The sequence below is a fragment of the Gymnoscopelus braueri genome, assembly GCF_963280865.1.
Source record: "Gymnoscopelus braueri genome assembly, chromosome: 10".
NCBI lineage: Eukaryota > Metazoa > Chordata > Actinopteri > Myctophiformes > Myctophidae > Gymnoscopelus > Gymnoscopelus braueri.
Genome location: NC_137611.1, coordinates 56,113,502 through 56,129,612, shown reverse-complemented (window position 1 = coordinate 56,129,612; position 16,111 = coordinate 56,113,502). Strand labels below are relative to the sequence as shown.

The window sequence follows — 16,111 nt, the reverse complement described above, 5'->3', positions numbered from 1 at the left end:
TTCATAGACTTGGTTGCTTATTTCTCTCATCATGTGGCAACACTGTTGTGCGGTCGCCAATGCAGGTCCTGGGAACAGAGGAGCAGGCTGCAGGCATGCAGCAGCCCACAGGCATCGGCCAGCGTCCTCGACCCGTCAGCAACTGTGAGACGGAGTCCTGGAAGAACGTCAGCAGCAGGTCATCACCCCCTGTCCCACACAGAGACGCCACCGAAGACCCCAGAAGAGATGTGTCCAGCCCCACAAACAGGTAATGTAATGGATAGTAATATCATTCTCTGTCTCACCTGATGACCAAATTTAGCAGCTTTCAGTGAGGGCTTTTTGTGTGGTCCTCCTTTCCTAGAACAAAAAATAAACAACAATAAACAGAATAAACTGGGGGCACAGTGGCGCAGTCGGTAGCGCTGTCGCCTCACAGCTAGAAGGTCCTGGGTTTGATTCCCGCCGGGGACGCTGTGGGCGCTGGGGGCGTGTTCACTCCTCCGCGTCATCAGTACCCATACCCTAGGTGGGGTTAGTGAAAGGGCCTTTCTGTGTGGAGTTTGCATGTTCTCCCCGTGTCCCCTAGGGTAGGTACCCTCACAAAAACATGCAGTAATCCTGGTCTCCCCCTGGTCAGCTGGGGCGCCTAATGGAGGGGAAAGGAACTGGTTGGAATAACGTGTTTCTTCCACGCGCTACGTCCTACCAGGGAAACTCCTCTCTGTCAGGTGATAAGAAGGCTTGTTAGCTCTCATGCATTGAAGGAGGCATGAGCTCGGCTCTGGGCTCTCCCTAGGCTGGCAGAGGAAGTGTAGTGCCCACGATTACTTAGGCAATTGGTACTGGGTGAAAAAATTGGGTTGCAAAATAACGCGCTCGGTGCCGCGCTATGAGCTTGTATATCTGCTATTTTTTTATAGTCAAAGTATAAAACAATGGTTTAAGTGGTTACACAGATGCGTTCCCGGTTTTAACGGGTTAAAGCAGAAATGCCTTGGGGAAACACTCCTTAAACATTATGAATTAAAACTGTCCACTTCTCCAGGTCCTCCAGGCTTTCCCCAGCCTCAGGGTCATCACTGACCAAGCTGTCCCCAGCCTCAAAGACCAAGCTGTCCCCAGCCTCAAAGACCAAGCTGTCCCCAGCCTCCAAGCAGTCCAGCAGAGACATCACCCCCTCGCTGCAGTCCAAACACGCCTCCGATCACTCGCCCGCCTCCGGAAAGGTATCCAGTTCTGTCCAATTCACAGCACATTATATTAGTCAATAAGGATGGCCACCAAAATCAGGTATGCTGTGCCAGATCCATACATAGACAAGTTGGCCTGGCTAATGACAAAATGATTACAAACACCATAATAAATGGACACAAATGCATCCCACATTATCAATTTAGAGACTATATAGATCCTAGAATACCCCCATGAACCCTATATGTGGATGCAATTTGCACCATGGAAAGCATCCCTGTTCTAGCGGGGAACATTTGCCAAAAAATAGTAGATATACAAGCTCACTGTGAGCTAGTTGAGATAGAGCGCACCAAGTACAGAACCAAATGCAGTGCAAGGCAGTGGTGGAAAGTAACTAAGTACATCTACTTAATTACTGTAAGTACAATTTTTAGGTATTTGTACTTTACTTGAGTATTTCCAATACTTTTACTTCTACTCCACTACATCTCAGAGGCAAATATTGTACTTTTATTCCACTTCAATTATTTGAAAACTTTAGTAACTAGTTACTTTGTAGATTTTGATTATTATTACAAAACATACATTAACCACTTCAGCCCCATATACATTTCGGCCATTTGAAAATAGCCGATCTAGAAGCTCACAATGTGTCGCCATGCGACGCATTGTGATCTTGTAGATCTGCTATTTTCAAAAGATTTGTATACATTTGAAAACTTGAAATGGGACATTCTGCATAATGAGTACTTTTACTTTTGGTACTTTCATTACATTTTGATGCCAATACTTTTGTACTTTAACTCGAGTACATTTTGAATTCCGAACTTTTACTTGTAACAGAGTATTTCTATATTGCAGTATTGATACTTTTACTAAAGTAAAACATTTGAGTACTTTTTCCACCACTGGTGCAAGGTCAGTTTTACTAACTATAGAGGGTCCAAGTGGTTAATAAGACTGACTAAAACCGTGTGAGAAAATGAACACCGCCTTGCATATGTGTGTCTTTGCCAGTTGGCGGCGCGGTACTTCGTCATGAAGAGCGACAGCTTCCGTCACATAGAGACGTCTCAGCACAGAGGCGTCTGGTCCACCAGCAGCGGCAACCAGCTCAAACTCAACACGGCCTTCGTCCACAGCCACGCCGTCTACCTCGCCTTCACTGTGCAGGGCTCTGTATACTTCCAGGTGACATGCATTATACAACCCCTCTTTGTTTGTGTTTAAAAAGGTCCCATACAGGCCGTGGGATCATTACTATTTTCTTTCTGTATGTGTATATTGTTTTTATGCATGTGAATGTGAAATCTCTCACTGGTGCTGCTTTTTTCCCCCAGTTCAGGTGCACAAAAACAATTTTTATTCATATACACATTTAACCCTTTAAGACCGGGAATCAGTGTCATTAGATTTCTTTGGCCATTCAAAAATAGCAGATCTGCGAGCTCCCTGGAACAACATATTTTAAGATGGGTTTCCGCAGCCAAATACATATCATTTTGGGGGTCCTTGACATGGAAGAGTTAAAGCACCACTGGTATAGCAACATAAGTTTTTTTTTAAACTGTTAGGATTTAGAAGACATTTGTAGAATATATATTCAAAGATTTGCACACATTTTCTTTTTTTTTCCAAAAATAGCAGATCGCAGAAGAAGCTGCTATTTTTGACTAGCCAAAGAAATCTAAAGTGACACAGATGCGTTCTCGGATTGAATGGATAAAAAAAAATAAAAAAAAAGATCAAAGTGCTGCTCAGAAAAAAAATCAACAAAGCATTAGCAAATACAAAAGAAAGTACATGCACTGACACACTTGCCATACACATAAACACATACACGTAAACACAATGTGTTGAAATGAAATCAAATAAAAACTGCTTAGTCTTAACTAAGGATTAAAAAAACTTTGATGGACTGTGACGATTTAATGGGAAGGGGCAGGCTGCTCCAAAGCCTGGGGTTTCAGCTGCACCCAGCTGATGGCTGCTCAGATGGTTATGACGAGCACTCAGGAGTAGAGATGTACCTATACCATTTTCTCCTTCCCGATCCCCATAACTTACATAACGGTCAATACTGAGTGTGATATCAATGTGTAATTAAAATAAATCTAGGACAGTGGTTCTCAAAATCTAGGACAGTGGTTCTCAAAGTGTGGTCCAGGGACCATCAGGGTTCCTTGGGGGGGGGGGGTTCCAAATAGAACCTTACAAGTCTGTAACTCTGAGAGTGTACAAGAGTCCATTTGGTTCCGTTTGTACACTCTGAGTTATTGGGGTCCTTGAAATTAAAAAAGTTTGAGAACCACTGATATGGGAATTAATTAATAATAGTTAAAGTGCAGCTCCAAGTTAGTAAAATAATGATGTAAATTGTATAAAACAGTAGTGCAACATCAATTCAAAATATTACTGTGAATGAAATCGCATCATGTGATAAACTACATGGCATCAGAATGGCATAGACTGGCATACTCGCCGATACCAGCATTTTAGGCAGTGTTGAGAAGATTCCCTGAGTATGGGCAGCTTTTCCGATACTGCCATCGGTATCGGAACAACTCAGGAGGGAGTATTTGGGGGTTAGACCTAGAACACTAACGTTGAAAATTGTCACACCATCACTAACATTGGGTATATTTTACACAATATAATGAAAATTTCACCAAAAAAAGAAAAACGGTTTTCATGGGGGTACCCTATAAAAGAGCTCTAAATTTTTTTTGGGTATTGTTAACAAAATGTCCTTTTAAAAAAATGGAGCTGGGAACTTTTCCTTTGGTCCACCCAATCCTGGGACATGTGAGCCTTGTCCATTGAAAGCACAGTCTAATTGCATCAGCTGACCATTGTGGGAGTATGGGATTTTTATCACCAACGTTGGGTGAAAATCACCTGAACACCACCCTGTATACAAAAAAACAGGGATGGAGTCAGGGAAACAAACCTACCTTCTATGACGTGATGTCAGTGAGCATGCTGAAGGTACCCAAGGACCCGCCCACCTCAGACATCAGCAACATGATGAGAATCACATCATTACAATAGTTTTGATTGATTGATTGATATACTTTATTTAGTAAGACATGAGAACATCAGTACATGGAAGTACAAATTCACAATACAAGGTCTACTAAACTGGAAGACTCATAAAGCACTGAGCTTGTTTAAGATGAGATCCCCATGCACACAAATCATGATGACATATAAGAGACAGACAGATATACACACTACTATACAGAATGTCATACAATCAGCTTACAGGTTACTGACACACTACTATACAGAATGTCATACAATCAGCTTACAGGTTACTGGTATGAAGAGTGAAAAAAAAATGCACAAATGTACAAGAGAAAAAAAAGAAAAAGGCGGGGGGGTAGGTTAAGACTTAGACAGGGGCCATTTTCGAATTGCAGCCTCCTCAAGGTGTATCTTTAGGGCAGTTTTGAAAGTGAGTAGGGTTTTACACTCATTTACTCCTTTTGGTAGGGCATTCCACATTTTTGATGAATAGCATGAGAACGAGTTCATTCCCTTTGTTGAGCCAAATCTTGGTTGAACATGATTTGTGGAGCTGCCTCTGGTGTTATGATCATGGACTTCATTAACATTTTGGAAGTATTTTGACAAATACAGGGGGATCCCAATGTTGTGGTGTATCTTGAAGACCAGGCCCATAGCAAGTTGCTGTACTCTGTCCTCAACCCTAAGCCATCCAATCCTAGCAAAATGAGCAGGGGTTAGATGGGTTTTGTGATTGAGGCCAAGAAGTAGCCTTACTAGTTTGTTTTGGGATGTTTGGAGCCTTGTATTTAAGGCCTTGGAGGTGTTGTGATACCCTGCAAGAATCTTCAGAGTATTCTTGCTGACTAGACGTCCAATCCTATACAAAAAGCGTATTCTTTGGTTTACCTTTTTGATCACTCTTTCGGCGTTTTTGTTACCGGAGAGGTTTGCCTCCAAGATGGAACCCAGGTAGGTAATTTCCTCCTTTCTTGTGATGTTATCATCACCCACTTTGATCGTGAAACTCTCAGCCTTGCTAAGGTTAGAACTGGACCCAAAGAGGATGGATTCAGTTTTACCCAGGTGTAATGATAGTTTGTTGTCGGAGAGCCAGGTGCAGATCTTGTTGAGTTCAGAGCTGAGAGTTTTCTCAACCTGCAGCCGGTCCCTGTCCGAGACCAGCAGAGCCGAGTCATCTGCGAACAGGAACAGTTTGCAGTCGCAAGCTGAAGACATATCGTTCACGTATATCAGGAACAGTAAAGGTCCTAGTATACTTCCTTGCGGGACACCACAAGTCACTGGGAGGGGAGGGGACTGGGTGCCGTTTACTTCCACCACTTGCTCCCTCCCTTCCAGGTAGGATCTCATCCAGCTCACCGACGTATCATCAAAACCTATTGCTTTGAGCTTATTGATCATAATTGGGTAATTAACGGTGTCAAACCGCAATATTTGCCATTGTCGACATCTTGTTTGATAGTCGTTCAAATAGAGAAGGCATGTGTCAGTGGAGTGGTTTGTTCTGAAACCAGATTGGAATTTGTAAATTAGATTTTTCTCTGCAAGATACTTATCGACCTGTTCATAGACAATTTTTTCCATGACTTTCGAGATGGAGCAAAGAGTAGGGCGGTAGTTGCCAGGGTCTAATTGGTTTCCTTTTTTGTACAGAGGGGTCACCCTTGCTTTGTTGAAGTCGTTAGGGACCCGTCCCTGTATGATGGAGAGGTTTATTATGTGAGTAATGATTGGAGCAATGGAGGCGGCTGAGTCTTTTAGAAATTTGGCGGGGATATTGTCCTGTGGCTCTGTGTTCTTGAAGTGCACTCAATTTTTTAAACACCTCATCTGTTGTCACAGGGGAGAGTTTAAAATCATCTTTGCGTACACCTTGTTTTTTGTAAAATGAGTCAACACACTCTTTACCATAGCACCCAGAGTGAGGGGGTAGTTTTTCAACCAGTTCTGGTCGTAAAGAATATGTTGAGGATTTTACTCACTTCCCGATTTGTTGTAGTGAGAGTCTCCTTCACCTTGAGGTTTATGTTTGTAAACCTGGTTTTCAATGTTTTGCTGCAGCCTAGTTGGTTGTTGAATAGCTTCCAAAGCTCTCGTGGTTTGTTTTGATTTTCCTCAATTTTGTCATCGAGGTAGCTTTTTCCTGCTAACAGGAGCATGCCATTTACCTTGTTTCTTAGCATGTTTCTCTCTTTTTTGAGATTAGCTAAGTGGGATGCGAGACCTTTGTTAAAGCATTTGGCGAGTTTGATCCTACCTTTATGAAGCTCATAACACTTTTTGTTTCTGACCTTCATGGCAGTAAGGATGTCCGAATTCATCCATGGTACCGAGCGGGTTTTGACCCTGATGGTTTTCATGGGAGCCACACTGTCCAAAATTTGAATGAATTTGGTTTTGAAGCCAAGCCAAGATTCGTCTACCTGTTTGCTGTTTAGTACGTCGGACCAGTCCTGTTCCTCTAGCCCAGGGGTCGGCAACTGAGATTGTCCTCGGGCCAATATTATTCCCAGACATTCCATCGCGGGCCGGCCGTCTGGCGCGTGCGCGCGCGCAGCGCGCGTGCGCACGTAAAGGCGCGCACGCGCGCGAAGCGCGCGTGCGCGAAAAATTTCGGGTGTAATTCGGGTCTAATTCGGTCTAATTCGGGTCTAATTCGGGTCTATTTGACCAATATAAATCAACTTTTTTCTTTTTTTTTTGCTGGAAAAATATGGTCTTTTTTTTTTTCCTCCATTTTCCTCTAATCTAGCTATAACATTTTAGAAATCATTTAAAATGCATCGTGTTTATGATCACTTCAAAAGTGGGTTCAGGTTCTATTAAATAAGTATTATAATTATTTTAACATTTATTTTTAATAAATGTATTTCTAAATTCTTTGAGTTAATTAAAAGTTAATTTAATAAAAAACACCAGTTCAGTAAATCATTCATACTGTATCTTTACTAATATGTGACTGATGGCACCAGCAATGTGAACATTAACATAATTAAACCGACTTAAAATCAGACCAAGATAAAAGCTGAATCCACTTGATCATGGAGTGCTTGATTTCAGAGGCTCTTGAAACGAGTGCTACATTAGGTATAATAATTACAATGCGCCATTTATTAACTAAATAAAAAATACTATTAGGCTTTTGCATTGGGGGCGCTCGCTGTTATTTGTTCAGTCTGTTGCTTGATTGCAGAAAACATTTCAGCTGCCACAAGCGAAATACAGACAACAACAATGGCGCTATCGAAAAGTCTGAAGAGGAAAGTTGACAGTGAAAACAGAGTTTTTAGAGAGGAGTGGACAGATCGGTATGTGTTCATCTTACCTGGTTTCACTAATGCAAATCCCATGTGTTTGATCTGCAACAGACCAGTGTCTGTTTGCAAAGAATATAACATTAGACGGCACCACGATACGGAGCATCCCACCTTCAAAGTGAATTTCCCACCAAAATCAGAGACACGAAAGAAAGAAATTGAAAGACTGAAAGCATCTTATGCACGCAGCAGCAGTATCCTGGTGCGAGGCCTCACATCGCAACAGAAAGTGACCAGTGCTTCTCTAAAGGCGTCCTGGGTGCTCGCAAAGCACAACAAGCCCTTCACAGATGCAGAGGTTTTCAAGGAGATGATGGTGACAGTTTTGGAGGAACTCGCTACCGACAAGTCTACTGATGGTATCATTGCGTCAGTCAAACAGCTGTCCCTGTCTGCTAGGTCCGCCACCCGCCGTGTCGAGGCACTGTCGGACGCGGTGCGGGGTGTAATTATCGACAGTCTCCGTAATGCAAATTACTTTTCCATGGCCATAGATGAGAGCACTGACAACACAGATGTAGCCCAGTTGTGCGTTTATGTTAGATATTTTGATGGAAAGGTTTTCAAGGAAGAGCTGCTGTCTCTTATCCCATTAGAAGGGCAGACCACTGCAGACATTATATTTACGAAACTGGAAGAGTTGTTTAGGCTGCATTCTTTGTCATTTGAGAGGGTTAATTTAATCGTGACAGACGGGGCTCCTGCTATGGTGGGAAAGCACAGGGGTCTAGTTACCAGGCTGAAGGAACTCGCCCCCCAAATGCATGGGCTGCATTGCCTCATCCACCAAAGTGTCCTTTGTGCCAGGCTCAGTGGCGAGCTAAAGAGTGTTATGGATAAAGTGATGCGAGTCATTAACTTTATCAGGGGTACGTCGAGCACATCGCATCGGCTTTTCCGACAGCTAGTGGCTGAGTCAGAAGATGCTACCTACGACGATCTGCTGCTACACAATGACGTGCGCTGGTTGAGCAAAGGCAAAGCATTGGACCGCTTCTGTGAACTAATAGATGAGGTCAAGGCGTTCCTTAAAATGAAAATGAGCAAGACTAAAGCAGCAGCTGACCACCTTGCCCTTCTGGGAGACGTAAAGTTCATGTCCAATGTAGCTTTCTTATCTGATATATTTGGCCACTTAAACCAGCTTAACCTCCAGCTACAGGGGAGAGAGAAAATCATAGTGGACATGGTCGAAAAGCTCGAGTCATTCACGAGGAAGCTGGAGTTGTTAGAGACAGACATATCCACTGGCAGGCTCCTACATTTCAGTGCACTAAAAAAACATGGATCGGGACATGTGACAGAGCTGATGACTGACTTCATCAAGCAGCTACGAGCCAACTTCACGTCTAGGTTTGATGACTACTCTATCCCAAAAGAACTCATTGCCTTTGTACGTGACCCTATCACAGTGAAACCAGGTGGAGACTTCTCCTCCCAGGCGAAAGAAATGATCCCCTCGCTAGATGCGGCTGCATTGGAAATGGAGTTAATTGACTTCCAAACAACCTCCCTGGTCAGCGATGCACTCAAGAGTGCAGAGTCCATGAGTGCCTTTTGGGTGGCATGCTCAGAAGAGTACAGTAACATCAAGAGACTCGCATTTTATGTGCTCACAATGTTCCCTTCAACCTATGTATGCGAGTCTGCCTTTTCTTCTATGAATGCGATTAAGACCCACGAGAGGAATCGATTGACACACAAAAACCTTGAGAACTGCCTGCGGATTAAAGTGACGTCCATATCACCAGACATCAAGCGAATAGTGACCGACGGGAGGTGCCAGTTTTCACACTAAGTGAGTAGGCTACCCAAGCCTGTTATTCAATAGCCTAATTGTATTTTTAATTTAGTTAGTTAGTTATAAATGGCGCATTGTAATTCTTCTAATGTAGCGCTCCTGCTCTGTCGTTTCAGGAGCTTCTGAGATCAAGCACTTCAGTGGATTCAGCTTTTATTTTGGTCCGATTTTAAGTCTGTTTAATTTCATGTTCACATTCCTGTTCTGTCACATTTCTGTTTCTATTAGTAAAGATACAGTTTGAATGATTTACTGAACTGTGTTTTTATTTCATACCATACTACTGCTTGTTTGCTAATTCAGCACCAGGCGCTGTCCACTGACTTTTTTTTCTTCTTCATGTCATTGAGCGAGCGCCGCCCACGTTATACCCCGCTGCCGTGCCTGTCATTCACTCTCAACATGGAGTAATATAATAGTCATTATTTAGGTGGGGATAGTTTCTGTATTTGGACATAATAATTATAATAGCCTATATGTGAGACTATCGGTCTGATACTGTATAAAAAAAATCCCTCCCCCCAAAAAAAATTCTAAAAATATTTTTCAAAAAATATTTTTCAAAAAAAAAAAAAAAATCAAATTCTCAAAATTATCTCACGGGCCAGATATTATTTCTGGGGGGCCAATTTTGGCCCGCGGGCCGCCTGTTGCCGACCCCTGCTCTAGCCTGTGATCTAAGTCCTCACTCTTGTAGTTTTTGAGGTCTCTGATCGTGACTGATTTGTGGTAACCGGTCTTAGGTTTACGTTTCTTTCTGGTGCAAAAGATCATGTTATGCCACAGGTAGAAACACCACTATTGAGGATTTTGTCCTTGTCCGTTGTTAGAATGAGATCTATGGTAGTTTGAGTGTACATACATGCATACACCACCCCCATTTCTGTTACTATCTTTTCTGAAGAGTTTGTAGTTTTCAATCTCAATCTCAGAGTCCATTATCGTATGATCAAGTTTAGTTTCAGAGAAAGTTAAAATGTCAACCTTACCATCATAAAACATCTGCTTGATTTGTGTTAGCTTGTCTCCTACAAGGGAATTCACATTGAGGTGAATCACATTGAGGTGAATCATGTGCAAGCCTACACCAAACGATTTGTTCATTTGTTCAATGGAGAGATGTTTGTCCACTGAGAGACCACGTTGAGGAGCAGTATTGAGGAGGGAGGGGGGTGTTGGGGTGTTAGCGTCCATCAAAGCCTCTGTTCCGTCGTAAGCAACCAGCTGTGGGGGTTGGGGGGGATGGGTCGCGGGGGCCCCAGCACGGCCTCTGCTCGGACACTGGCCGTGGAAGGAACCGCAGGTTGAAAACGGTGCATCAGGGCCTCTGCTCCGGTAAAAACAGCTAGGTGACTCCTTGGTTCTGCGTCCTCGGCTACGCTGCATCTCCCGGTTGATCGCCGTGGCACGTCGGTGCAAGCGTCCTCGTCGACGGCTGCGGTGTAATCAACGTGGGTGTTTCGGTTGATCATTGGGGTTGATTCGCCTAGTTGAGTTGGCGGGGAGCCATTGATGTTGTCGATGTAGCTAGCTTCAGTAGCAACGCTAGCTGGGCTAGCTCCGGTGATCCGGAAGTTCTTTGTTACAGCCTGGCTTTGTTGTTCCCCGTTGCTAATGGCAACGTTGGCCACGGCCGCTAGCCTGTTAGCTTCAGCTGCAATCCGAGCGGATTGCCTTGTGGTTACTGGGCCAGGGTTTCTGGCAACGTCTCCGGGAAGTAGTAGTATTAAGCAGAAACACGTCTTGCGATTTAATCTACCATTCAGGGGTTTGTTTCTTCGCTTCGGGTTGGCCGTGAGAATCGAGTGGATCGACGCTATGCCGTAGCCTGGATGTTTTTTCTCAGATCCAGTAGCTAGGTAGAAGTCACTGTGTGATTCCACCTTTTCTTTCTCGTACAATTCCTTATCCCTCTGGTGTACAATCCATGTGGAGTTGAGGTGCGAATCCATAATCCACATGACGAGGACAAGGAAAATTACGCGAGGACGCAACTGGGTGCTCCTCAAAAGGATAGCCTTTTTAGTTTTTTTTCTGGAGAGCTCACAAGAGCGATTTTCGATGTGACTGTCCATGTCGGCTGCCGGAAGCAACGCTTGATTCAGGTGAAATTCACCCAACATTGGTGTTCTAGGGTTAGATGTGTTCCTCAGGGACACTTCTGAACATAGAACATGTAACCCTCTGATTAGCATACGGCCTCTCTGCCCACTAAGCTGCGTCCGCTCCTTTTTACAACCCTTCATAATCACGTCTTGATTCAGTGTAGATGCCATTTGACCAGGAACCAACCAGGTTAATAAAATAGTGGTTATGCTTGTATATAGCTTGTAGATCTGCTATTTTCAAACAGCCGTCGTCTGAAAGGTTTAACCCATTCAAACCGGGAACGCATCTCTGTCATTTTTTGATTTCTTTGGGCTATTAAAAAATAGCAGATATACAAGCTCATAGCGCGGCACCAAGTGCCGCGTTATGAGCTGGTAGATCTGCTATTTTTAGGGAAAATTTAGGAAAATGTGTGCTTTGAATATATATATTATTTGTAACTCATATCTTTCTGGGGATTCTACAAAAGTTTTTTGAAAAAACGTGTGTTGCTATAATATCAGTGGTTCTCAAAAATGATATGTATTTGGCCGTGGACCCCCATTTCGCTTTAAAAAATATATATATTCAAAGATTCGCACAAATGTTCTAGATTTTTCAAAAATAGCAAATCTACAAGCTCATAGTAAATCTGCTGTTTTTGAATAGCCCAAAGAAATCTAAAAATAACACAGATGCGTTCCCGGTCTTAAACGGGTTAAAGTGCTCATGTCTTACTCGCTTCTATTCAGGGCTTGTTTTCATAGACCTGGTTGCTTGGTTCTCTCGCATTAATCTGGCAACGCTGGTTTGTTTTTTCCGCCAGGGCTACGCTCGCATGACGTCGGGGGTCGGCGAGGAGCGCTGTGAGGACTGGGGCTCCGCCCCCTCGGGACCGGGAGGGGTGTTTGGCGTGGAGTGGATCCGTACGGAGAGCCTGCCCTTCCAGTTCGCCCAGCAGCTGCTCAACCCCTGGAACGACAACAGGAAGGTCCAGAACAGCCGCGACGGACAGGTTAGTGAGAGATGCACTTAAATCCATTAAGACCTGAGTATTTCTACAAAATGCCTTCTAAAAAACGGTAGTTCTCAAACTTTTTTGTTCCAAGGACCCCCAAATTGTTCGGCCGCTGACCCCCCCCCCCCCCCCCCATCTAAAAAGGGTTTCGTGCAAGGAACCCCCAGAAGAGAAGATTTGTGTAATTTTTTATTTCTTTTTCAAACAAAATAGCGTAAATAGAGTTTTCTGAAATGTTTCTATTGTATATAGCAAAAATGTTGGCGTGGTGAAATGAAAAATACAGTTTTCACACTTTTAGAGCATACCCGAGGTCATAATAGTGAAAGTAGATATGCTATTTTCACTACTTCTTAATTATATATTTTTGGGCGGTGAAACCGCCCCTATAAGTGAGATTTGGAAAAATGTACATTTTCCTGCGCTGTGATCTGGGCCCAGGAAATTTGTACAATTATCCTGCGCTGTGATTGGCCAATCACAGTCTATTCAGGACTGTGATTGGCCAGTGTCACATGACACATGTGCATAGCCCTATATAAGAAACCATAACTTGAAAAAAACCATAAATTTGTTTTTTTCAAGTTATGGTTTCGTCCATCATAAAGAGTGTTTCAATAAATGTATTTATCTTTTGTACATGATTGGTTGACTCCATTCAGTATTGTGATTAGCTAACAAGACACCGCCCACTTCACACAGGGTGTGATTTTTTTACATTCATTGAATTTTTGGGCGGTGAAACCGCCCCTATAAGTGAGGTTTGGAAATTTGTACAATTATCCTGCGCTGTGATTGGCCAAAAAGTACCCCGCCTAACCCTGCACCGTGATTGGCCAATCACAGTCTATTCAGGACTGTGATTGGCCAGTGTCACATGACACATGTGCATAGCCCTATATAAGAAACCATAACTTTAAAAAAAACCATATATTTGTTTTTTTTAAGTTATGGTTTCGTCCATCATAAAGAGTGTTTCAATAAATGTATTTATTTTTTGTACATGATTGGTTGACTCCATTCAGTATTGTGATTAGCTAGCAAGACACCGCCCACTTCACACAGGGTGTGATTTTTTCTAAATGTATGACATTTTTGAATTCTTTTTTACTTTTATTTTTAATTTCTGAAAATGGTTGATAAAAAATAATTTAAAAAATAAAGAAACAAGAAAAAAGGACATTTACTTGTGAGTCGTAACCCATAAAACTAAATAAAACTATAACTATACAAAAACCCAAATGGATGGCAGAGTCCACAGCACAACTACAGCAAAGATAATGGTGAACTATAGAGTTATAGTTATAGCGCTTGGTTGTGAACGGCCCTTACCTCTGGCATATTTAGCCTTCAGTTCATGTTAACTCATGTGCATGGTCCCTGCAAATTGAAATAAAACAACGGATTCACGTTAAACTAAACCAGTTATATTTATGTATTTGCTTTTTACCCCATTTTGTCCCCAATTTAGTCGTTATGCCAATTGATTCCTTCCCTCACACATGTCTGTGTATAGCCACTGCTGTTGAATCACTTACCAGTGAGGAGCCCCCACCCTCCCAGCCCCGGCGCTAGCGCTATATTATGATTATTACGACTCATTATCCTTTTTGTCCGTCTCGTCTAGGAGTTGGAGCCTCAAGTCGGCTCTCAGCTGCTCCAGCTGTGGGAGACAGAGTACGGAGGCCAGCACGCCGACGGAGTGAACCCACAACACAGTGAACCCACTGTGCCTGAAGACCTGTCCGCTCTGAAGATCCACTGATCCATCTACAACACAAACACACCAGACCACAACACATAAACACAAGGTCTGCCCTAGAGCAGTGGTTCTCAAACTTTTTCATGTCAAGGACTCCCAAAATGATATGTATGTAATGTAATGTAATGATATGTACCCCCATGTCAAAATATTTTGTTCCAGGTACCCCCCCAGAAGCAAAGATTTGAGTTCCAAATGTTCGGTTTAAAAAATGTTTTCAAGATTTTTCAAAAATAGCAGCACACATTTTCACGATTTTTCAAAAATAGCAGATCTACAAGCTCATAGCGCGGCACTCGGTGCCGCGCTATGAGCTTGTATAACTACTATTTTTAAACTGTTTAAAATTATTGTGATGCTATATTAACACATTTTGCTGGGGACTCCCTGGAACCCCCCCCAAGGACCCCTGGGGGTCCCCGGACCCCACTTTGAGAACCAACGCCCTAGAGGCTCTATGCACAGTAGCCATATTAGAAAGGAATTGTTCCTCTTCCTTCACCGATGTTATCAATGAGGCCGATTAAGGCTGTGTTCCATTCAGGTCTAAAACAGAGCATATTGGCTCATTGGGAATATTCTGGTCGATTTCAATTCAATTTTCAAAATGTTGTCTCAAATTTGGGGTTCAGGGGGTCCCTCATGGTTCCTTGAGGGGGGGTTCCAAATGGCCCCTTAACTGGTGTGCGTACAAATGGAACGGGTCCATTTGGTTCCATTTGTACACTCTCAGAGTTATGGGGGGGTCCTTGAAATTACAAATCATTTTGAGAACCACTGTGCTACACCAAATGGAACAGAGCCTTCATTAGAATCATTGGTAACACCTGTGAAGGAAGACACCTGTGAATCTTTCCAATATGGCTGCTGTGCATAGAGCCTATTTGACTCGAACAACAATACAGACAACACAAGTTCATGAAAATGCTACAATACACAACCACGTCCATATCCACTGACTATAACCACACAACGAAACGCACTGACTCCCAACAACGTACAGATTCTGCAGTCAGACGTCATACTACGCAATACATGACGACGACTTCCATTTTGTTTGCTGTCGGGTGGAAACCGTGTATGTACAGAATTGTTAGTTTTCCGGAAATGTAAAACATAATTGGTTCAATATTCATAAAACAGCCACACTTAACTACAAATTAACAAACTTAAAAAAATGTAAAAAACATTGCCGATCTGCAAACTCAACGCTTGTAGGTTTTCATTTACAAAAGTAGGTGAAAATAGCCAATCTACAAGCACACAACGCATTGCATGGCGAGGCGTTGTGTGCTTGTAGATCGGTTATTTTCACTATTATTATTATTTTTTTTTTTTATCATTTTAACCCATTCAGTCCGGAAACACATCTGTGTCACTTTAGATTTTAGCTATAACCATTAGTTTATACTTTACCTGTTCAAAAATTTGCAAAAAAAATCTCGATTTAAAAAAAAATAGCAGATCTACAAGCTCATAGCGCGGCACTCGGTGCCACGCTATGAGCTTGTAGATCTGCTATTTTTGAATCGCCAAAAGTATAAAATAATGGTTATAGCAAAACAATCTAAAATGACACAGTATGCGTTCCCGGTCTTAATGGGTTTAGAAAGAAACGGTTTAGGACATGCGTTGTTTCCGCTCAAAGATATCCACTCCAACCACACACCAGAACACAGCCCTCAATCCAGAGTGTTAAACTTTACTTTAGTTTTGCTGGGGCCACCTTCAAGGACCCCTGGGGGTCCCTGGACCGCACTTTGAGAAGCACCGAGACCCAGTGTTAACATTCTCTTCATGTTCAGATAGAATCGAGCGCATCCCAAGTTCCATGGGTTTCATATTAACAGGTTCATTATTTTTATTTTATTTTTGTATTTTGCTGCTGTTTTGGTGATGTTTTTTTTAAATTA

The 16,111-nt window shown here is 42.7% G+C and overlaps 1 protein-coding gene across 2 annotated transcripts in view; it reads left to right on the top strand.

Moving 5' to 3' along the window:
• The window catches only part of ythdc2 (YTH domain containing 2), a 71,183-nt gene extending 55,505 nt beyond the window's left edge, over positions 1-15,678 (top strand). For both annotated transcript variants that reach the window (XM_080440632.1, XM_080440631.1), the window contains exons 28-32: positions 66-250; positions 1,031-1,211; positions 2,197-2,370; positions 12,245-12,433; positions 14,064-15,678. In XM_080440632.1, coding sequence (XP_080296758.1) covers positions 66-250; positions 1,031-1,211; positions 2,197-2,370; positions 12,245-12,433; positions 14,064-14,201 — 867 coding nt within the window. In that variant the 3' untranslated portion in view covers positions 14,202-15,678. The remainder of the gene's footprint in view (positions 1-65; positions 251-1,030; positions 1,212-2,196; positions 2,371-12,244; positions 12,434-14,063) is intronic.
• The last annotated feature ends 433 nt before the right edge of the window (positions 15,679-16,111 follow it).